General features: G+C 38.7%; 1 protein-coding gene across 8 annotated transcripts in view; it reads right to left on the bottom strand.

Moving 5' to 3' along the window:
* The window catches only part of R3hdm1 (R3H domain containing 1), a 134,352-nt gene that overhangs the window by 10,274 nt on the left and 98,863 nt on the right, over positions 1-25,215 (bottom strand). For all 8 annotated transcript variants that reach the window (XM_041648181.1, XM_041648178.1, XM_041648183.1 and 5 more), the window contains 5 exons: positions 22,884-23,038; positions 12,324-12,475; positions 9,587-9,690; positions 6,468-6,640; positions 542-686 (listed from right to left, as the gene is read on the bottom strand). In XM_041648181.1, coding sequence (XP_041504115.1) covers positions 542-686; positions 6,468-6,640; positions 9,587-9,690; positions 12,324-12,475; positions 22,884-23,038 — 729 coding nt within the window. The remainder of the gene's footprint in view (positions 1-541; positions 687-6,467; positions 6,641-9,586; positions 9,691-12,323; positions 12,476-22,883; positions 23,039-25,215) is intronic.

Below are 25,215 nucleotides of genomic sequence, written 5' to 3'. Positions count from 1 at the left end.
ATTTAAAACAAAAATTTTCAAAGCATGGCTCTAATATAGAAACAGTGTACCAAATGGCCAAATTATAATGTACCTATTTCTTTCTGATGGACATGTAAGTTTTCACCTTTTTCTTTTCTTTTTTTGGGCCCTAGGTAAATGATTTCCACAGTAGCTATTAATCATCCCCATGCCTATCTGTTCCTGTAAGTACATCGAGGTACAGTGACAATAACGAATTTTCTTTATTCATAAAGTGGGGGCACATCAAATTTTGTATAAATGCTTACTAAATCAATTTCTTAACAAGCAAACTATAAACACAGAACAAATATAAAACATTGTGTACATTACTATGAGGGAATTACTAAGTTTCTAATTAAGTATTAGCACCAAGACTGATAACACAAGTTTGATCCCTGGAACAAACTCCTGATTTTCACATGTAGCACACACTCATGCAAACTAAACAAATGTATACAGTTATACAGAGAAGAGTGACAGGTATCATGAGGATGGTTTACCGTTCTCTGAACCTGTGACAAGATTCAGGAACACTTACCCTGCGCAGGAACAAAAGGTCTAGCAAACTGGGACATGATGGAAAGTGGCGGTCCTGAGGGACGGATGGTCTTCAGTGTTGACAGCTGAGCTGGTGCTGGTGACTGCACTGGCGAAATGATGGGGCTGCTAAGCTGAGGGCTGTGCTGCAATCACAGTAGAGAGGGAAATTAGGCAGTGGGCAGGCTGTTGAAAAATTCCCATTTGGACAAATGTTTTATTCACTGAATAATAAATTGATACCTATTTAAAAAGTTCAATCATTATGAATAATCTTCACCTTCAAACACTAGCAACAGATTATCCCTATGCATTTGTGTTTACACATCATCATTACAAAAATGAGAACAGACTATTATTATATTGTTGAAACTTGCTTTGTAACTTGGCAATAATGTTGCTGCTTTTGTAAGAATATATATCTATCTCAATCTTTTCTAAAATAAATGTTTACAAAATTTTATTTCAAAATAATTTCATCCTTGGAAAATAAGAGTATAATGCAAAGGATTCCTAAGTTTCCTAAATGGTGATTTTTTTTTTCAGTCTTACTGTATATCCCTGGTTCGCCTCAAATTCAATATGTAGACCAAGCTAGCCTCAAACTCATTTCTGATCTTCCCAACTCTGCCTGGGTTTCAGGCATGTACTGCCATACCCAGGTTACATCTTCTTTATATTCATTTGCTTTCTCTCTTACAATTATATGACTTTGTGATTTGAGAACCTTCTGATATATATGTAATCAGTAAAGTGCACTTACAAGATCATTGCAATGGTGCAAGATGACAGGAATTTTTCACTTCCATTATAATCTATTTTCTTTGAGGGCAATGACTTGAACCTAGGACCTCAAACATGCTAGGCTAGGACTCTACCAGTTAGCTACATCCACAGCTGACTGTTATGCTCTTGACCAATGTTTATTCTACTTACTGACTGAAATGATGATGTGGAGAACAACATATCCATGTTATTTTTTTTTCTTGAAAATAATTTGATTGAACATCTCATGATACTCCTTTAGGAGAAATTAATAAGTGTCTAGTCTCTAAATATGACACTTTCTACTTTATTATTTTATATGTGTGGGTATCTTGTCCGCATGTACATAAGGTAGTACTATGTGCATGCCTGGTGCCAATGGAGGTCAGAAGAGGGCATCAGATCCCTTAGAATTGGAGTTACAGACAGGTGTGAGTTGCCATGTGGGGGGTTGAGAATCAAATCCAGGCGCTCTGGAAGAGCAGCCAGTGCTCTTAACTGATCAGCCATCTCCCCAGTCCATAGCTATTTCTTATAAAACCTTATAGGAGCACCACTAAGAGATGGATAGTATAATACTACGACCCAAACTACAGAGTTCTTTCAAATTTTGACAAAGGCCCGAATAATGTCCTTTCTAATAACAGAGAAGCAGTAGTCTGGAATTCAGACTAGAACCAGAGCTGTCCTGAGCTGGAGCTACTATGCTGCTTCTGCACTCTCTGATCCACACGTTCTCTTTCAGAGAGCTGACATCTTTGAGGTCTCGTTTCTAAAGTGTATTTTGATTTTTGTTTTTTCTCCCTGATATAGGGGCTCAAGCTCAGGTTGGCCTTTAACTCATGATTATCCTATTTTAGAGCTCTAAGAACTGAAATTATAGGCATGTATCACCACTGTACCTGGCTTGCTGTACCATTTTTTATTGGACAAAATCCCGAAAGTGGATTTGTAACTAGACTTTGTACGTTGTGTTTTAGAAAATGGGGAAATGTCACCAATTGGCATTCCAAAAAGAGTTGTATTAATTTATACTACAACTCAGAAACTCTAAGTGAGCTTAAAGCCAGGTGTTTGCGAACATTTTAGATTATGTTTCACTGAACTTTCCCAATTTGACGTATGAAGAACTTTAAGATCAGAATGAAGCTCAGTGTCAGAGTACTTGCCCAACATGCATGTGGCCCTGGGCCTATTCCTCAGCAAACACACACACACACACACACACACACACACACACACACACACACCCCAAACCCCCAAACCAAGTAAACATAGTTTAATTGCTTAATGGTCACTGGCCATTTACAGTTTGTTAGCAAATCTATACATAAACCGTCCGTGTTTACTTAGCTATGATATCATCAAATGTACTAAAAATTATTTTTCTCCTACTTGGTCTTTTAAAAAGTTCTAGTGTCTAGGTGGACAAATGGCTCAGAAGGTAAGAGGATTTGCTGTTCTTGCAGATTATCTAGATTTGGTTCCTAGTGTACAAAGTGGTGTACAACTACCTGTAAGCACAGTTCCAATAAATAAGACATCTTCTGACCTGTGTTGTGTACAGACATACATGTAGGCAAAACACTCATAACACTTATACACATCAAATCAAATAAACAAATAAATCTAAAAAAATTAAAAGAAAAAAATCCTATATAAGTGTGGTGCTTATAATCTTAGCATTTGGAGGCAAAGTCAGAAAATTTCAAGGCCAGCAGCCTGGCATGAATTGTGAGTTGTAGGCCAGCAACTACATAGCAAGAATGTTTCAAAACAAATAAATGATATTCTAAGAGAGAAATACCAAGTTACATATAAAGACAGGCCCTTTAGAATAACCCACCCCTGCTGTACAGAGGTACTGAGGAATACTGCAGTCTGAAGAGAAGACTGATAGACCTGAGAGGGCACAAGTAGTAAATCAACAACTCTACAACAGTTGATGATCAAAAGAGGCCCAAGAAAATACCATAACAAAGTAACAGGAATTAATAAGCATGTTCATAATAACTCTCAGTATCAATGACATAAATCCCCCAAATAAAAAGACAGATTAGCAGACTGGATTAGAAAACAGGACCCATTTTTTTTTCTTTTTGCTGCCTCCAAGAAACATACCTCACTATCAAAAATATACACCAACTTGCGTTGAAGGATAGAAAAAGGTATTTCCTGTTGGGCATTAGTGACTCACGCCTTTAATCCTAGCACTAGGGAGGCAGAGGCAGGCAGAATTCTGTGAGTTCAGGGCCAGCCTAGTCTACAGAGTGAGTTCCTGGACAGTCAGGGATGCACAGAAAAAACCCCATCTCAAAGAAATCAAAGGGGGGTGGGATTCCAAACAAATTTAAGTAAGAAACAAGAAAGGATAGCTATTCTAATATCTGACAAAGCAGACCTCAAACCATAACCAATAAGAGGCAGGGAAGGACTTTCATAGCGATTAAAGCAAAACCTTCCAGAAGACATGTCAATTCTTTTCTTTTGAAAAATAATTTATTATTATCTTATGTGCATTGGTGTTTTGCCTGCAGGTATGTCCATGTGAGGGAGCCAGATCCCCTAGAACAAGATACAGGCAGTTGTGAGCTGCCATATGGGTGCTGGGAACTGAACCCAACAGACAGGTCATTCAGACAAAAACCAAATAAAAATCGGTTGCCAAATGACACTATATATCAAATGCATTTACACAAACTTCCATCAAACATTAAAGAACATACTTTTTTTTTAGCAGCCAGTGGAACTTTCTCCAAAACTAGCCATATATTAGGACACAAAGCAAGTCTCAACAAATTTAGGGAAACTGAAATAACATCCTGTCTTCTTTTGGACTACAAAGGAATAAAGCTGGGAATCACAGCAACAAAAACTGCAGAAAGTACATAAACTCATAGAAACTAAATAACCCACTTGTGAATGAAAATTAGTTTAAGGGAGAAATCAAGAAAAAAGTTAAATGTTGGGCAATGGTGGTACAAATTTGTAATGTCAGCACCCAGGAGGTAGAGGCAGGTGGATCTCTGTGAGTTCGAGGCCAACCTGGGCAAAAGAATGAGTTCCGGGATAGCCAGGGCTACACAGAGAAACCCTGTCTCGAGAAACCAAAAACCAAACCAAACCAAAATAACAAAAAAACTCCACAACATACCAAAATTTATGGATATAATAAAAAGCAGTTTCGAGAGAAAAATTTAAACCCCTGAGTGCCCTACATCAAGAAGGCTTCAGAGATCATATATTAAATATGAGCCTTTGAAAATATTGTCTTAGAAGAAAACAAGAACAAACACTATCAAAAAAGAGCAATGGAGCATGAAGAGTTGGCTCAGTAGGTAAGAATGCTACTGCTCTTGCATAGGATCCAGGTTTGGAATATATGTAACAATAATAACTAAATAATTTGATGAGGTGCACTGAAGAGGGAGTAGAAGGGGCATGGAAGGAGAGTTGGAGGGAGAAAATTATGTAAATTAAAAAATGCTAATAGCAAAAAAACTAAACCACGAATAGGTTGGAGAGATGGCTCAATAATTAAGAGCACTTGCTGTTCTTCCAGAACACCTGGATTTGATTTTCAACACCCAGACGGTGACTAACATTCATCTGTAACTCCAATTTTAGGCGATCTGGCACCCTCCTCTGGCTTCCAAGTGCACCAGGCGTGTAGATATAAATACACATAAATTAAACAAGTAATTAAAAGATAAAGACTTTTTGTAAAAAGGTAAATTTCTCTACTAAATATCCCATTTAAACCACATAAGTAGCTTTTTAGACAGCTATACACCATCCTCTGGGCCTAAAGTATTGGTTAAATTTAGGTTCAAAAGGTATTTAGATTTGTTTTTGTTTGTTTTTTGAGAGGTCTCACTATGTACCTACCCGAGCTGGCCTGAAACTCTCCAGAAAGACTAGATTGACCTTGAACTCAGATATCTGCCTGCCTCTGCTTTCAGAGACTAGGTTCAATTTTTATTTTCCTTTTTCTTCTCTCTCTCTCTCTTTTCTTTTGACAAAAGCACATTTTAGGTGACTTGTACTTCCTCACATATCACATTAAAAGATAAATATTTGAGTCACCTTTAGTGATTGTGACAACTGATGAGTACAACTGTTCACTAGGGTCAAAGTTATTTGCCTAATCTGTCTACTTTAAAGGTCCCATTAACATTTTTATTTAATGGTTTTAGCATGCTGACAATTTTTACTTGTTCTTTGTTGACAGGATCTGAAGGCCAAGCTCACTATATAGCTAAGACAACTTTGTACTCCTTGTTTTCCTGTTCCAGCTTCCAGGTGCTGGGATTATAGGTGAGTAATACCATGCCTAGTGTGATGGTTTAAATAAGAATGTTCCCATAGGCTCACTTTTTAAAGTTTGATCCCTAATCCATATAACTGTTTAGGAAGGATTAGGAGATAGGTGTGGCCTTCCTGGAGGAGGCGTGTCACTGGAGGTGGGCTTTGAAGTTTCAAAGGCTCACACCATTCCCAGTTTATCCATCCTCTCTGCCTTGTGATTGTGAATGAAAGCACTAAGACAATGCTCTACCACCATGCCTGCCTGTCATCATGCTCCCTGATGTGATCTTCACGGACTCTAACCCTTTGGGACAGTAGTCCCAATAAATGATTTATTTTATAAGTTGCCTTGGTCATTGTGCCTTTTCATAGCAATATAAAAGTAACAAAGACACCTGGCGTTTCAATCTTCTTCTTTGCCAAACTTGAAATTCTGCTTCAGCTTTCTGAATGCTGCAAATTTAAAGACATGAACAAGTATGCCCAGTTCTCTTTTGATATATTTTAGGTCAAATTTATTTTGAACATAAATAAGTTGGCAAATAAAAGTGAGGTATAGCGATCACGAGTTTGAGGCCAGGCTAGGCTACAGAAGACCTTATTTTAAAACTTGGAAAATAGTATTTGGATACTGATATAAATGTCTGGAGTAAGGACTGTTCAAATGTCCCTATTAATCTTAGGAGGATTTCAAATGTGATGAAAGGGTTGTTTCTAAATAACAAACCAAGTCACTTAGAGCTTTAATCTCAGAAGCAGAGGCAAATAGAGCAATGTGATTTCCAGGTCACAGGACTATACAATGAGACTGACTCAAAAACAAACAACAAATAGATAATGAACAAATATCTTACCTGAACAACATTATCTATGTTGCTAAATTCCAAACACTTCTGCCCTCTCTGATGGTCACAGTAGTATTTGTTTTGTTTCCACTGTGGGGGTGAGTGCGCCCGGGACTGTGGATTGTTTGGTAGGTTGAGCTGCATCATCACCATTCCTCCACCAGGGGGCTGCTGTGGCACAGCTGGAAATCAGGAGAATTAGCACACTGAAATCAGCGTGTTTAACACTAGGAAAACAACATTAACTTCAAATTTCTGAATCAGATTCTAGAACTATGTATATAAGCCAGATTCAAGCTCTCATGTAGCCTGCTACACATAAGTGGTATGTTAAAAAAAAAAACCAAAAAAACAAAACAAACAAACAAAAAAACACTTCAAAACAATAAAAAAACCAAAATAAAAAAGGCAGGAATTCTTTAGACCTAAACATCTGAAAGAACCTATTAGAAAAGAGCATAAAATATATACTTTATAAATGCTCCTAATTTTTAAAGTAGATGTTTTCCAAATAAAAACAAATTTTATGAGTATTTTGCCAAAAATAAGGGCCAGGCCAGTGATGGTGGTGCATACTTTTAATCCTAAAAGAGGCACACAGATTTTTGTGAGTTTGAGAACAGCATGGTCTACATAGAGTTCTAAGACAGCCAGGGCTATTTACAGTGATAAACCCTATCTCAAAAAAACCAAACTAAACTAAACCAACAGGAAAATAAAACCAAAAATAAGAGGAAAGGTTACACTTGTACAGGGTGAACTAGCAGAGAAAATATCACCCAGGGGTCAGAGAGCCCAATTTTAGGACTCTGAAAAAATCTGCCCCAGAAAATAATTTCACCTCTTTTAGTTTGCTTTCTCACTTGAAAAAGGAGGTTAGCCAAGACTAATAAGGTTGACTTTATAGAGTTGCAAAAGTTGTATATATGTAAAAATACCTTGCTGAGGGCTGGCCATATTGCTCAGTGAGTAAAGGTGCCTGTCGCCAAGCTAGATAACCTGAATTTGATCTCTAGGACCTACATGGGGGAGGCAAACAACTCCTGAAAGTTGGTTGCTCTCTGATTTTCACATGCTTATCATAGAGTTAGACAGACATTCCTAATAAACACTTTACTAACTATTCAGAAGATAAATAAACAGGGGTACCTTCTTATTTCTCTTGCATAGATACTACAGCTACTGCATTTAAAAATATACTTATTTTTTGTGTGTACAAGGGTACATGCACTGAGTCATGGCACATGTAAGGAGATAGGACAACTTCTACCTTGTTGAGGCAAGGTCTTCAGCTGTGCTGCGTACTCCAAGCTTCATGGCCCTTGAGCTTCCCAGTGACTCTGCCTTTAATTTAGCATAGAAGTACTGGGATCACACGTGTGCCACCACATCCAGCCTTTTTGTTTGCTTGTTTTGTTTTTTTTGTGGGTGCATGGCGGGTGGTGGTGGTTGAGACAGGGTCTTATAAAATGTGACCTGCCTGGCCTTGAAGTCATTGATTTGGTTACCTCTGATTAAAAGTGTGCACTACCACACCTTTTATTTTATTAAATGTATGTTCCACGGATCAAGCCTGGATTGTCAGGCTTAGGTGGCTAGTGCCTTTACCCACTGAGTTATATCCTAGGTCCCATTTTAGTAACAAGTATGTGCTTTACCAGATATCAAGAACATTAAGCTATGCGATATAAATCTATGCCCTGATTAAGGACCTTAGTTGGTACTATAGTAATCCCAATGGTGATTCCAGTTCCCTACATATAAAACCAGCTTGACTGGGCAGGATGTCTCAAGGTCTCCTAAGTGTGAACTGAAAGTGGCCCAGGCTGGATACAGCCACAGTTAGTCATTTACTGTTTATCTGTCAACAAACTATCACGGGAAAATGCAGTGTAATGCTAAAGATTTGTATACAAGCAGAGAGAGGCATTAGAGCTTTTCAAAGACTTGGAGAAACATTTGACAAAGAGAGGATCTGGGGGATAGTCTTTCCTAGATGGAAAAACAGTAAAATAAGTACTTCTGGTGTGAAAAATTGTAATTTGCAGCCCCCAAGAGGCTGAGAAAGGAAATTAGCCTTGAATTTGAGGCAAGTCTGAGGCAGAATGAGCTGTAGGCTAGTTTGGTTTTAAAGAAAGACACAGTCTCAAAAGGGAGTAAAAAAAGAAAAAAGCATACAGTTGTAGTAAGAAATTAGGTTCTGTGCATCTGAGCATGCATGTGTAACTGGGAGACTTGCTAGTGAGGAAGGGAAAAGGGGCAGTATATTTGAGTTTGATTTTTTAAGATTTGTTTTTATGTTATATGTATGGTGCTTTGTCTGTGTGGATGTATGTGAGTGCACTATATGTATGCAGTATCTGAGGACTTCAGAAGAGGGGAATAGATCCCTTAGAACTGGAGTTAAATCCAGATGTTAGCCATCATATGGGTGCTAGGAACTGAACAAGGGTCCTTTGAAGAGCACCAGTGTTCTTAACTGATCGATGAGCTATATAGCTCCAGCCCATATCTGAGTTTTTTATTCAGAGAATGACATGAAGTAATTTCTGTTACAGGACAATAGATTGGTAACTGTGTGTGTGTTGGGAAATGCAAAGGCATTAAAAATGAGCACAGCAGGGAAGACGCCACTGAGGATAAGTGACTCTGTGAGTGTGACAGGGAGTCACAGAGAGTCATGGTTCTGAGACCTCGGCATTAGTCAGTAGATAGAGGAAATAATGAGCCTGACATGACTTTGAACTTCTGGGTAGAGATGTTCAGTAGAAACTGGCTACATGATTTTGTTTCAGTAGGATCAAGATTTACCAGATGTTATCAAAAAATAATAGCCGAGGCCTTACGTTGATCTGATTATACAGAAGGCTCTAGAAAATAACCTAGAAAGGACTAGGAAAAGTATACCCAAGATTACCAACCTCATAGAGCGGGGAGAATAAAGGCAGAACAATGATCCGGGTATTAGAAAAGGAAGACATGACCTGCACATGCTATCCTGACTCAGCACAGTACTTGAGACATCTGAGTGCATGTCAGCAGTCTGCCAGCTGAGAACCAGTCAACTACCCTCAAATTCATTCATTCAAATGAATGAATCCCGAATCTATATCAGCTGTTAGGCATACCTGCACACTGATGGCCTTGGAGCTGCTGAGAACTGCATGGTGATGTGGTTCGAGGAAACTGTACTTGTTCTGACCCTGGATGCTGTAAGTAACCAACTGCAGAGCTACAGGGTAAAACACCAAACACAGAAAACAGTACAATGAAATGAAGATAATTAAAAAGTCTGAAATAAAATTCCTTCAAATGTATTTAAATAGATGTATTTTTCAAACTGGCAGTCAGGAGTCAAACCTCATTTAACTCTTTGTTCTGTGATCACTCAGTAAAAACCACTTTACATTCACAGCATTGACCAATATACTGTAAATTTTACGATGATTCTAACATTTCTATTGTAGTGATCAAGTAGTGATTTAAAAAAAAAAAGTCACGCTACATAGTGGTGGTTCAATATTTTCTCTTAATCCCAGCACTTGGGAAGCAGAAACAGGCAGATATCTGTGAGTTCAAGGATAGCCTGGTTTACAGACCAAGGTCCAGGACAGCTGGGGTTGCACAGTGAAATCCTGTCTGGAAAAGAAAAAAAACCAAAACCCCCAAAACAACAACAAAGAAGAAATCACTAATTTATAAAATAAAAAGTGATGTAACTGGAGTTCATGAAGTACACAAAAGAGAATGTGATTACGATGGATAGTGGGGAGGGGCATTTGGGAAGATTTGGAGGGCAGAAAGGGAAGGGAGAAATGCAATTAAGTTATAATCTAAAAAAAAAAAGAATGGACAATTTGACAATAATGAGACTCAGAAAAGAAATGTTGTTTCTTGAAAAATGTAGTAAGCTGAGCAGAGGTGGCACATATCTTTACTCCTAGCACTCAGGAGGCAGAAGGAGGCAAATCTCTGAGTTTGAGGCCAGCCTGGTCTATAGAGTGAGTTCCAGGACAGCCAGGGCTACATACAGAAAGTCTGTCTTGAAAAAAACCAAAAAAAAAAAAACAAGAATAAAAAAAAAACCCCAAAAAAACAAAAAAACAATTCAGGACCCAGGAATAGTGTGGGCCCCTTTTAGGTAAATCTTCCCACATCAATTGAGGTGAGCTAGACAACAATACCCTTACCCATAGGCATGCCCAAGGCCAGTCTGAGCTAGGCATTCCCTCATTAAGACTCTCTTCCAAAGAGATTCCGAGGTAACAACCTAGCTGACAATTAAAACTAGCTATGGTAATAAATGATGAGGTTTCAGAGCCTGCTTCTTAGCCTCCTTCGTCAGTGCTATATGTCATTCTTCAAACTCTCAGACCATGTCTGACCCAGCGATTTGAGACTAGAGCCTCTAATCCATTTGCCTGAGTCTCACTCAGCCTCAGTCAGTTTGCTGGTACCTCAGGCCTAAAGCTGAACCCCACCAGGTATTGTCAAAGGGAGGGAACAAGCAAAAAATTAGCATTAGTCATGAAAGGTTCAGGAATGTCCCAAAATGTGGGAGAAGCCTAGTGAGGGCACCTCAGTACCTGGTAACAGGAAGTACATAAGGAAATAACATGCCAGGTCAGGCCTTTAATCCTAGCACTTGAGAGGCCAAGGTGGGTAAATCGCTGATTTTGAGGCAAATCTAGACAGTAAGTTCTTGGCCAAGTACGACTACATAGTGAGACCTTTAAACAATTACTTTTTATAAAAGGATATTATTCATTTATCATGTATATAGTGTTCTGTCTGCATGACAGAAGAGAGCACCAGATCTAATTACAGATGGTTGTGAGCCACCATGTGGTTGCTGGGAATTGAACTCAGGAACTCTGGAAGAGCAGTCAATACTATTAACCTGTGAGCCATCTCTTTAGTTCCACACAATTACTTAAAAAAAAAAAAGATATATATATTTTGAATACAATACTCTGCCTGCATGTGTACCTGCCCCTGAAGAGGGCACCAGATCTCATGAAAGATGGTTGAGCCACCATGTGGTTGCTAGGAACTGAACTCAGGAGCTCTAGAACAAGAGTCAGTGCTCTTAACTGCTGAACCATCTCTCCAGCTCCACACAATTACTTTTTAAGAGATTTATTTATATGTAAGTCAGCCAGAGTTGTAAGCAACTGTTAGCTGCAAGAAGTGGGTGGTGCTAAGAACCAAACTCAGGCTCTCTAGAAGAGCAACAGTTCTTAACTGCTGAGATGTTTCTCTAGTCCCTACTCTCATTTTTAATCAGGTGTGGGTGTTGGCATATAGGTAAATAAATGTACATGAATGCAGGAGCCTGTGTGGGCCAGAGGCATTTAGGTCCCCCAAAGATGGTGTTGTAAGCCACCAAGAACTCTTTACTGTAATGCCATCTTTCCAGGCTCCATTTTCAGAGATTTTAAATCCACATTAATTTCTATTTTCAAAGGGCTGGAAAATTAGTTTATATAAATGTTTAGAAATTATTAGAAAAGGGGCTTGAGAATGATTCAGTAGTTAAGAGCACAGCTTTTCTTACAGAGGATCTAAGTTCAGTACCCAGTACCCACATGACGGGTCACAACCACCAGTAACTTCAGTTCTGGGGGATCCAATGCCCTCTTTTCCTCCTGGGCATTGCATACATGTGTTGCACTTACGTACATGCAGAAAAACATACACACATACATAAAATAAAAATAAATAAATCTAAAAAATTACTAGATAAATAGCATCATACATTTTTTGCCTTATAATAGAAAATTATTTTAGTAATTTAGTCAACTGTAGGCCTCTGGTGTAGCACACCACACTCCTGTGCACGGGAGGTTTTGTAGTCACACTCACCTTAAATTACTTTGTTGGCCAGGTGGAATGACACTGTAGTAGACTGGCATTCCTGTTGTGGGCAGAGATCCTTGATTAGACTGGTTAGGGAACACAACAGGCTGTTGGTAAGTCTGATGGGCAATTCCTTGGGAACCTTGAGGCAGTGAAACCTAAAATTGGAAGACAATTAAATACAAAAATGTTTTTCTAAACCTTGCAGATGTTCATGTCCAGTTCCTATGAACTTGTAAAGCACTGGTAGAAAGGAAAAGCTCACCACAATACTACCCTAACAGTTGATGTGTCTTTGGACCAGCTGTTTTGGACTAATGGAAATCATAATAGGCTAAGTGTATTCAATTTTTGAAAAACATGATTTATTCTTTTAAAAGTTATTTAGAAAAAGAAGCCCTGAGCAAAAAGATGATCATGTGACAAGGAAGAGACATCCAATTTACCTCAGGCAAAGTTGACAAGGATTCAGGGAGCATATCAGTGAAGCACACTAGGTCATAGTGAGAGCTATGGAGCTTCGGTGGTCCAAAAGAGGCCCCATCTCCTCACTTGACTACTTAAGAAACACTAAGGGCCCTCAGTTCCACGTCAGAAAAGCTGGAAGCGACTCTGGAATCTGCTTTGAGCAGAGACAGAACATCTAAAGGAGTGAGTACAGCAAGCATCTGGGAAGTGGATTTTCAAATCACTAAAAGCAACTGGATGGTCATGTTAGATCTTAACACTCTACTTCAGTTCTCCAGCTTCTAAATCATAAACCACACATATAATAAGGTATCCTGAGATATAAATGTACCATAAAATTATAGTGGGTTGTAGTGATTTTATTAAATAAACCCAACATATAAACTTATGATGGTGATACTGTCAAAGTGATGGTGACAGTGAAGGTCAACACTACTGAGGACTTACTGCCAGGTTCCAGATGCTTTGTGTAGATCTCATTAAAACACCCGAACAACCTATGCAACTACTTTCATAAATTCTTGGGCAACTTTTGTTCCTTTTGAGTTTTTTTTTTTTTTCCCCTGTTGCTGTTGGGTTTTATTTGAGGAAGGGCCTTGCAATTGTAACTGATCATTGTTTTTTTTTTTTTTTTTTTTGGTTTTTCGAGACAGGGTTTCTCTGTGGTTTTGGAGCCTGTCCTGGAACTAGCTCTTGTAGACCAGGCTGGTCTCGAACCCACAGAGATCGCCTGGCTCTGCCTCCCGAGTGCTGGGATTAAAGGCGTGCGCCACCATCGCCCGGCTGTAACTGATCTTAAAATTGCATTGCAAACCAGGCTGGCCTAAAATTTGCTGTAATCCTCATGCTTCTGCCTCTAAAGTAGAACATTACAGGTGTTGTGCAACCATTATGGGCAACATCTCTGTTTTAGTAAATTGACTGTAATTACATAATTTCTCTAAAGTTTACTATCATTCTAGGCTAGTCAGTATCACACAGTAAAACCTAGCCTTTTTAAAAAAAGACTTAAAATTAAGTTTAAGACTTATCTCTAAAATACAACCTGTAACCAGTCATCTCAAAATATAAAACTTTCCCTTTGGTGCAATTATTCCAAATTAATCAAACAAATAATTTTGTCTGATTTATCCATCTTTGTAAAATATAACTGAAATGTCATTCTGTTTACTAAAGAGGTATATAATGCTTTGAGATTATTTCCAGTTGAATAGGTTAAAGTTAAAAAGAAAAGCTTTATCTAGTTGACTTTGTGTGTACATATATTGTACACCGAAGACACAGGGTGACACTGTGTGTACCTCAGTCACTCTCCTTGTATTTTTAGACAAAATTTCTCACTGCACTTGAAGCTCACCAATTCCAGTAGGCTGGCTGGGCCAGAGCCCTCATGTTTCCATCTACCCAACACTGAAATCACAGGTGTGTACTGCTGCCCCTTGTTTTGTGGATGCTAAAGATGGACCTCAGGTCCTGATAATTACACAAGAAGCAGTATTAAGAACTGAGCCATTTCTCTAGCACTCAAATGTATTTTTTAACAAGGAAAACACCTGCCAGAAATGGTGGCGAATGCCTTTAATTTCAGCACTTGGGAGGCAGAGGCAGGTAGATCTCTGTGTGAGTTCAAGGCCAACCTGGTCTTCATAGTGAATTCTACATAGTGTGACCTATATAGCCAGACCTACATAGTTGGATTCTGCTTAAGATTATGTGGTATCCACTGCCTCTAGGTCCATGCCAGTTTGAGTGACCTGCACTGCTAACTGGAGCCATAGTGCCATCCAGGTCCAGGCTGCTGCAAAGGACCATGTCTGGATCCATGGTCCACCAGCAGCTGGGGTCTGTGTGGATATTCATGGCTGGTATTGCCACCAAGAGCCACGTGGGTGTCAGGGGTCTGGGCTGCCACCTAGGGCCATTTTAATGCCCAAGGACTGAGCATCTGCAGGGCCATATAGATCTGAGTAGTCTGCATTGCCACCCAGGAACATGGTGTTGCCCTGGCATGGGTTGCTGTGGGAGGCTATGTGTGGGTCCATGACCCTGACATAGTCCAAGTCAGTGATGAGGTTTGCCACAGAAAGCAGTGAGGACAGAGCTGCAGAGTTGGCCATGCCCCTCACTGGCTGCAGCTCTAGGGAGAACTGGTCCTCCTACCTGTCACCAACTGCAGCATTTGGGAGAGTGGGTCCTGTACCTCACCTGGGCAACACAGTAGAGTTGGCCCTGGCAGTATGGGTGCAAGTGAGCCAACCCTGAAGGCTTGAGAGTGGCAGAGCTAGCCCCACTATCTGTCATGCAGTGATGTTGGCAATGGAAAGATTCCCCTTCCCAACCTACAGCACGTGGGAAAAGCTGGTCTCAGGGTCATGAGAGTGGGAGAGCTGATCTGGCCCCTCACTGGCTTGAGCACTCGGTAGAGTGGGCTCTACACCTAGTCTGGGCAGCATAGTAGAGGTTGTTGACACAGGTGCAGGTGATCAGACCTGGTGATAGAGCATGGGAGTTCAAGCTCCATCCCTCATTTGCCATATAGTTAAGTGGGCAAGGGAGAGAAGACCTCTCTTCTCCCCAAACCCTTGTTAACTGTGGTGGGTGGGAGAGCTGGGTCTGGGGTCATAAAGTCATAAGAGTGGGAAAACTGGCACTGCACCTCACCTGAGCAGTTAACTGTGTGTTTAAAAATATATGTAGGCTTGGGAAAGAAAAGAAAAAGGATGGAGAAAGTCCTTTAAAAAGAGATAGAATAATTAAAAAAGCCTAGTAAAGATAGAAAGTACAGAGTCTGCATACTGTATGTTAATGTGTTATCTTTGAATTGTTTGACTGCTGAGGAAGGAGCAACAGCTGCTAAAGACATTTGATTATAAAAAGTGTTGGATTAAACCAACCTATTTATTTTAAAAATATCTCGACTTCAAAATTTAAGTCAAAAGGTATGTTACTTTGGCAAAGAGGTTCTGCTTTTATTTGCATAAGAAATGAGAGGCTGTGGATTCATTCTGGGCTAAGAAAAATCAGGTTTGATCAAGGAAGACGCCCCTCCCCTTAAAAATCTCCAATAGGAACAGACTGCCCAGATGATCCAACTTCTTGGAGTGCCTCTGCTGCAGTTCCCCAAGTTCTACATCCATAACGACTTCAAAGTGACTAGTTGAGGTGATTCAGCCTCACAGAATACTCCAGTCAGGATTTATCATACTCCTAAATTTTCTCAGGGTCCCCCAAAGATTATCAGTACCTCCAATCAGCAGGAAATAGCCTAGAAAACTATGCTCACATTCCTCCCCATCCCCTCAAAAAACAAAAAACAAAGAAACCCCCAAACCAGATTATGGATGTTTGTCTTTGTTTAGAGTGATGATTGCAAGTTATTACGGAAAATGGTCAGGAAAAAAGCTAAACAAAGGAGATTAGATTATTGATGGGAAATGTGTTGAAGGATCCAGAATTTCATAAAAAAATCATGTCAATACCAAAGGTTTAAAAAAAAGACTCTTCCATCACCTGGCAACAAGCCACTAAAATTATATGGAAATGTCCTACTTGTTCTTTAAACAATCAAACACACTACCTGCAGGAAGTAACAACTCAAAGGGTACTCAAAGGAATGAAATCTGGCATATGGGTGTTCCATTTTGTAGAATTTGAAAAACTAAAATATGTACACTATACCATTGATACCTATTCAGACTTTCTTTCATTCTTTTTGTTTGTTTGTTTTGTTTTTCGAGACAGGGTTTCTCTGTAGCTTTGGAGCCTGTCCTGAAACTAGCTCTTGTAGACCAACCAGGCTGGCCTCGAACTCACAGAGATCCTCCTGACTCTGCCTCCTGAGTGCTGGGATAAAAGGCATGTGCCAGGAATGCCCAGCTCCTATTCAGGTTTTCAATGGGCAACTGCTTTGAGTTTGGAAAAGGCTAATTCAGTAATCATACATTTTCTAGAAGTTATGGCCATCATGGGTATACCTATAAATAAAGACAGACAATACTCCAGCACATGTCTTTAAGAAAATGAAACACATTTTTGCTTATTTAATATGAAGTATATTACACATGTACCACACAACTCTACAGGGAGGAGGTTATAAAAAAAAATCAAATCGAACTCTAAAAGATATGTTAAATAAACAGAAAGGGATGATAAATACCCCAGAAACAGGCTGCATAATGCTTTATTAACTTTGAATTTTCTAAATACCAATGAGAAAGCAACTATAGCTGCAGAAGACATTGGATACTTAAAAAAAACTAAGGCATTAAATCAGCCAGTAAACTTTAAAGATTTATTGACTTCAGAATGGAAAACCAGGACATGTATTATGTTGGAGAAGGTTTTGCTTTTGTTTTCACAGGAGAAGAAAAGCTATGGATACAATCAAGATGGATAAAGATATGATTTGAACAAGAGACACCTCTTAGTTAGAAGAGATGATAGTTCATCAAACAGCATGGCTGTTTAATCTAAACTAACCTATAACACTAACAAATGCTTTTCATTTCATCAAAATTAACTTGCCAAAAGAGAATCTCCCCCAAATTAGGGTTGGGGTATGGTTTTGTTTCTGTCTTTTCAGGAGAATAAAGGTACCCAGCCAAGGAATCCAAAGAACACCGGACAAATGAGACATCTGAAGAAAAAGGAGAAGTTATGATAGAAAGTAAATTAGGTACAAGACTTTGAACTCACTAAAATAGGACAGATAATGGAGTATTTTTTCTGAATTTGTCAAATGCAAACGGACTACACAATGTTGATCTGTCTGTATATATTTCATACAGTTATTGTACTTATTATATATAATTTTTCTTTTTTATTTATTTATTTATTTATTTATTTATTTATTTAACTTTATTATGTTTGTCGGTGTGAAGGTGTCAGATCTCATGGAACTGCATTTTCAGACAGTTGTGAGCTGCCATGTGGGTGCTGGGAATCGAACCCGGGTCCTCTGGAAGAGCAGTCAGTGCTCTTAACCGCTGGGCCATCTCTCCAGCCCCTATATATAATTTTTCATATGTTAGTTATAGCCTTTTTATTTTAGAATTTTCCTTTTATAAAAGGGGGAATGTAGGGATATTTTGTTCATGTTTTAACAAATAAAGCTTGCCTGAAGATCAGAGTGCAGCACTAAGCTACTAGTGACCAGGGAGTAGTGGCACACACCTTTAGTCCCAGTACTCAGGAGACAGAGGCAGATGGATCTCTGTTGATTCAAGGCCATCATGGCTATATTAAGATTGAATCTGTCTAAAAGAGAAAGAGAGCTCACACAAAGGTGATCACAGCACTTGGGAACCATACACCTTTGATCCCAGCACTAGGGAGGTGGAGACAGGAGTGATATGGCTGGGAGGAGAGAGGAATATAAGGTGAGGAGACAGGAACTCAGTGTGGTACAAGATTTAAGTTGCAGTCTGAGGACAGGATCTCCCCTTCTGTCTGAGCACTGGTAGAGGTAAAAGGTTTCTCTAGTGGCTGGCCGCACTGCTTCTCTGGTCCTTCAGCTTTCACCCCCTAATATCTGAGTCTGGGTTTTATTTATCAAGACCAATTAGAATTTGGGCTATACAATACATATCTAGGAGGAGTCCCAAGGAGGAATATTAACAATTCAAATATTATTTGAATAACAAATAATAGTATTGGTAGAACAGCAGAAGCCAGAGGTATCGAACCAGATCAATGAACCATTGCAAAGAACACTTACAAGATGTATGGACTAAGGGGTATACTGTATGACTCATGGGGAACACTATGGCTTCCATGCAGAGATTTCCTTTTTTTCCTTTGTCTTTGTTTTGACACTATACTTTTAAATTTTTTTTTTGTGAGGGGGTGGGTGGGGGAGGTCAAAAAGACAGATGCCAGAGGCAAGGGGACAGGGAGGTGAGTAGAATCAGGATATATGATGTAAAATCCAAAAAGTGTGGCTTCAGGACATGATGTGGGATGTCCTTCTGTATATGTGTTGCTTTTATTGGTTGATGAAAAAAGTTCTTTTGGCTAATGGCTTAGCAGAGTAAAGACAGGTGGGAAATCTGAACAGAGATATATATAGAAGAGTAGGCGGAGTCAAAGAGATGCCATGTAGCTAGCTGCCAAAGGAGAAAGACGCCAGAACCTTACCAGTAAGTCACAGCCTAGTGACAATACACAGATGAATAGAAATGTGTTAATTTAAGCTAGAAGAGTTAGGTAGGAATACACCTAAGGCGCAGGCCAAACAGTGTGGGAATTAATATAGTTTTTGTGGAATTACTCGGGTCTGGGCAGCTGGGAAACTAAAGCGCAGTCTCCGTTCGCAAGAACACACACTGTTAAGGACAAATCATTCGCGTGGCCTGTTTTTCAGATGATAGTTTATCACTGTTGTACTCATCTACTCAAAATGGTAGAAACATGACAAAGAAAGCTTCCATTCACAGACGGCCACAACACTTTTTCTATCATTTACTTTCATATTTATCCAGTGTGAGGATTGCTTGATATATTATGAGAAACAACTTGTAAAAAAAGACATGATATAGTATAAGCTTAATGTTTTAAATTCCAGAACTACAAAACCAATGTTTCTCTCCAAAAACAAAACATAGAACTATTTTCAACATCTAGCTCCATTTAAAAATTATTATACTGACTGGGTGGTGGCAGCTCACGAACCTTTAATCCTGGCACCTAGGAGGCAGAGGCAGACAAATCTCTAAATTCAAAACCAGCCTGGTCTACAGAGTGACTTTCAGGACAGCTACATATAGAAACTTTGTCTTGAAAAACAAAAAATAAAATAACAACAACAAAAATCTATACTAACAAAGCTATACCTTTTTTAAAATAACATTTTTTTAAAAATATTTATTTATTTATTATGTATACAATATTCTGTCTGTGTGTATGCCTGAAGGCCAGAAGAGGGCACCAGACCTCATTACAGATGGTTGTGAGCCACCATGTGGTTGCTGGGAATTGAACTCAGGACCTTTGGAAGAACAGGCAATGCTCTTAACCGCTGAGCCATCTCTCCAGCCCAAAATAACATTTCTTGAAATAGACTATGAGTCTCTAAAAACTAAGGGCAAATCTCTTTTCCCTGAATATTTAGAATCAGAAGAGAGTGCTTGATGCTCTGGATTAACTGTAGAAGGCAGTGGTTCTGGCTAGGGATGGAAGGATTATGTGACTAAGTCAAGAATGGATGGTTTTATAAAAGGCACAGAGGACAAAAGGGAGAAAAAAAGAGGTGAAACTACTTTAATGCTGTTTGTTTTTCAATCCCTATATATTACTGATAAGCTGCAAAGCCAGATACTCCAAACTACTTCATCAAAATTCCTGCACAATTCCACATTGCAAATACTTAACTTTTCTGGAACTATAAGGAATATGCTTACATAATCGCTTACATCCTGCTCCATCCTTTGAATATCTTTATAACTAATTTATGCCTGGACTTTTCTTGTAAAAATATTTGAAGGTTATTTTTAAATAAGATCTCTCTGTGTAACCCTGGCTAGACTGGAACTATATAGATCAGACTAGTCTTGAACTCACAGACATCCACCTCTGCCTTCGGAGCCATGCACCACCATCATCAACCACTAGTTGAAGGTTCCTAATATTAGCATCCACGTACACCTGGCCTTGGCCCTTGAGGACCTGACACCCCCGTCCCTTTAAAAGGAGAAACTCCACCTACTTCCCTGTCTTTTTCCTCTCTTTGTATCTCCTTCTTTCCCTTTCTCCCTCCTTTTCCACAGCTCCTATCCCCAGAGGCTGGTCTCTTTCCTCACTTTTTTCCCTTTCCATTCCTTTTCTCTCACTCAAACTTCCCAAGTAAGCTCTGTCTGCATGGCATGTCTGTCTCTCGCTCTCTCCCGCACAGAATCCTAACACCTAACTTCCCAGTAGGCCTTTCACATGCTCACTGCTTCACTTGTGGTTTCTCTGTTACTAGTCTGTTCAACAAGATAACCAATTTGCTTACCTATGTTTAGATATAATCTATGCACATTTTTAAAGATTTATTTATTTATTATGTATACAGTATTCTCAGTATTCTGTCTGCATGTATGCCTGTAGGCCAGAAGAGAGCACTAGATCTCATTACAGATGGTTGTGAGCCACCATGTGGTTGCTGGGAATTAAACTCAGGACCTTTGGAAGAGCAAACAGTGCTCTTAACTGCTGAGTCATCTCTCCAGCCCCCTCTATGCACATTTTCTTTTCACAGTAAGTTTAAATTTTTATTTCAATAACAATGACCTTTGGACTCTTCTTAACATTCCATTGCTTAGCTATGGAAAACCGGCAGGCTAGTAGATTCAACCCACTTACAAATTACTTCCTATACTGGTTTAGTTTCTATTGTCAATTTGACATATGGGGAAGAGGAACTTAAAATGAAGAATTGCATCCATCAGACGGCATGGCTGTATGGTGGCATTTTTTTGAATAAACTTATTGATGTATGAGAACCCAACCTCTGTGGACAGGTGGGTCTGGATTGCATAAGACAGATAGGCATGCAGGTAAGCCTAGGAGCATGCTAGAAAGAAGTATTCCTTCATGACTTCTGCTTTAAGTTCCCACACTGCTGGAGTGCTCTCTCCGATAAATGGCCTATAAGATGTAAAATGAAAAAATCTTTTTCTCTGCGAGCTGCTTTAGGTTACAGTGTTTATCACTGGAATAGAAAGTAAACTAGGACACTCCCTGAAGAAGGGAGGAAAAGCAAATTTCCAAAAATGTCATATAACAAAGATATCTATTTAGGTCAGGTGTGGCAAACGCCTTTAATCCCAGCACTCAGGAGGCAGAAAGAGACAGGCAGATCTCTGAGTTTGGGGCCAGCCTGGTCTGCAGATTCAGTTCAGGACAGTCAGGGCTACAAAGACAAATCCCGTGTTCAAAAACAACAAAACAAAAACAGGAAAGAAGTCTATTTATTTGGGAAACAAATATTTCTGTTCTAGATCTACAACATTTTAATTTTATTTATTTGACACGAAGTCTCACTATGTAGCTCTGACTAACTCACTATATAGACCAGGCTAGCTTTGAATTCACTCACACACACCTGTTTAACCTTACCACCCAAGTGTTGGGATTACATATGTGTACCACCATGCCCAGTCTTCCATGGCTTTTCTTGTTTTTGTTTTTGAGTCAGGGTCTGACAATATAGCTCTGGCTGTCCTGAAACTCACTACATAGACCAGGTTGGCCTTGAACTCACAGAGGTTCACTTGCCTCTGCCTTCTGAGTACTCGGATTAAAGGTGTGTGTCACCATAACTAGCCTACCATGGCATTTTAAATACACAATAAATCGTACCATTTTGGGACTGAAGTAAACAGTAGTCTTGTTTGGAAAACTGCACATAAATACAAATATGGATTTGTTGTGGACATACCCATCTTATTATATCAAACATTTATCACTTCTATTTTCCTGCCTATTTTTCTTCCCACAGTAGGCTTTCTAGGGAAGTGAATAATTTAGCAGGACATTTGCTTATATAGCTGTATAGTTGGAAACACAGTACCAGGTAAAACTTATAGGCCATTATCAATGTGGTTCAAATATTCTAAATATTAATAAAGCAAATGAATAAAGCAATATAGGTAAATGAAGTTGAAATCACAACTCTTAAGAAGATAATGCTGTCTGTCTCACAAAAGCACTTCCCTAACATTAAAGGAAGAGAGTAACTGAGTGTGATAGCATATGCCTGTGGAGAACCATAAGCTTGAATATAGCTGAGGCTGCACAGTGAACTCAAAGCTGGCCTAGGCTACAGTAACAAAACTCTTTCTCAAAAATTCAAACCAAAACCAAAAATTAAAAACAAGCAAAGACACAAAAGAACAGAAATAATATACTATAGTCATGCTTTTTATTTTATTTTCTGAAGCAGGAACCCTCTGGCTAGCCAGGCTGTCATGGAGCTTTCTAAACCCAGACTTGGCTTTAAACCAACAATATTCTGGCCTCCGCGTTTCAAGTGCAGGATTATAGGCGTGACCTTACCGTAGCTATAGATTTAGCTGATCAGAAATTATCTATCTTTAAAGAAAGTGAGAGAAAACATACCTGATATGATGGCACTGAAGGGTAGGGGATGACCACTCCTTGGATATGAGTTCCAGTGCTGTTTGGCTGGCCTCCCACGAGGCTCTGACTTTGGGGTGGCTGAACTCCAACCATTCCTTGGTAGTTTTGTTGCTGGTTGGGCATAACTTGATAACCTGTAATGGCAAAATGAGTTAAATCTTGTTTTGAGTTCATTGTAAATAATAGTGTAATTCTGTATTTTAAAGCAAGCTCTGTATGACTCAAAGTGTCATTTTACTTAATCAGCAAATAACCAAGATTATTTAAGATTTATAAGGTTTACCATGAAATAAAATTTGACCCTCCCCCAACTCTATTCAAATATATATATATAAAGATTCCTTCTACGCTTAAGAAATTTACTGGGTCACAGCCTTGTTTTAACAAAGAATAAGCATATTTAGTTTGTATCACAATGCTTATTGAAAATTAGTCTCTGGGAATTGGAATGCCTTCCATCATTTGTTAGAGCCCTGTCTAAGAAGGAAATATGCACCACTCCTTTAAAAAATATTAAGAATTTCATTTATTAAGAGCAGAACATTAAAGATGTAATGGATGTATACCAATGCACCTGTGTAAGGTGCATGTCATCAGTGTCCCTGCTGGGAAACAAAAAAGACTATGCATATATAAAGGCCAGGTTTTAAGAAAGGTTCGAAGTTTTTGTTTTTTGTTTTTAACAACAAACCACACTAAATCTCTTTAGGAGTATTTCAGAAATATAGGGTGAATGGAGCCATTCAGTTCATTTTTAGGGATCTCACTATATTACTAATTTCAGCTGACAGAGAATCAGATCATTAAGATTAAGCTTGATTACTAACGTAAGTAGTAAGAACATGCTTACTTTTGACTTACACGAATCTACAATGATGAATAAGCTTTGAATATCGATTTATATTTTGTTTCCCGAGTCTAAGAACACTCTTTTGTGAATGTCAATTAGCACAAGAAAGATTTCTAAACATTACCAAAAGATGCTTTCATTAAAAAAATAAAGAAAAAATAAAAAGAAAACCTGATTGAAAACAAGTCATTATTTTCCTCAGGGCACTGAAAAAAGTTTTTACAAAGAACACCAGTGCTGAGAATGCAAATGTCAACAGGTAAAGGCTTGGTGAAATTGTGTTGTGTCCCCGATTGCACCATATATTTTGTTAAATAAATTTTAACTTTCATCTTCATTTAACTTTAAAGCGAGAACTATATCAAAACCTCAGGCATTGATTGTAAACAGAAGCATCAAATAGTTGACTTCATGGCATTCTAATGTGCATAAAAATACATATTCTAGATTCTCCTCTGTAAAAATAGACTATGTGGACTTATCTCCTCTCTTATGCATTTCCTATACTGCTTAAGTTTGGACATGGTCAGAAGAGTTGAAAAACATTTTGGTCTAACAGTATTCAATCCTATCTTCAGTTCACCAAATGATAAGTACTTCAAATTCATACACAAATTTATAAATCACAAGCACTATCAATACAAGTACACTAACACATTTTCATCCTTAAAAACAATTAAGACAGAAACAAAAATGGGAAATGATCATGAGACATTATGTCTGAGATGCCACTTTCCAGAACACACACACACACACACACACACACACACACACACACACACACACACACACGCATACCCTACCTGGCAGAATTGACTGTAATATAATTTAACTTTATAAGTATTTTAAACTAAATAGTCATATTTCCCCAATAAAGAACAAGTGTTCTGTACATTAACTTTTTTTTTGGAGTAGTGCAGGAGAATCAAACACATGACTTCTCTCATGCAATGTAATGTATGAACCACTGAACTAAACTCCTAGTCAGAATGTGATCTTTACATTTTATTAAAAAAGATCAAGACTGCCTATTTAAGAGGAAAAAAAAGGTATGTAAGGGGGAAAGCCAGTCTACATTGCAAATGCAGTTCTTTAAACAAAACAAAACAAGCCTTATTTATTCTTTTCAAGTTTTGGAGACCCGTCTTTGTGTCATCTTTCCTAAAACTATTTTGAAAATACACGGATACAGAAGGTTTTCAAGCGAAGAGCTACAGAGACCACGTGGCAGGGTTTAATGTAGGATCACTTGGATAGTACATTACAGAATTTGCATCACTAAATTCCCATTTCTACGTTTACTAATTGCCACATACTAAAACATAAACTAACATCATTAACATTTAGAGATAAAGTAACAGGCTATCTCAAACACCTGACCCAGCCTAGTCATCATTTGTAGAGAAGAACTTGTACTGCCAGCGGGGTGACATGAACAACGAGAATGAGACCATCTTTAAG

Source organism: Microtus oregoni, unplaced genomic scaffold (genome assembly GCF_018167655.1).
Source record: "Microtus oregoni isolate MIOR12 unplaced genomic scaffold, Mior012 000003F_ref0000135, whole genome shotgun sequence".
In the NCBI taxonomy this organism is placed as follows: Eukaryota; Metazoa; Chordata; class Mammalia; order Rodentia; family Cricetidae; genus Microtus; species Microtus oregoni.
This window is presented reverse-complemented; position numbering and strand designations above follow the sequence as displayed.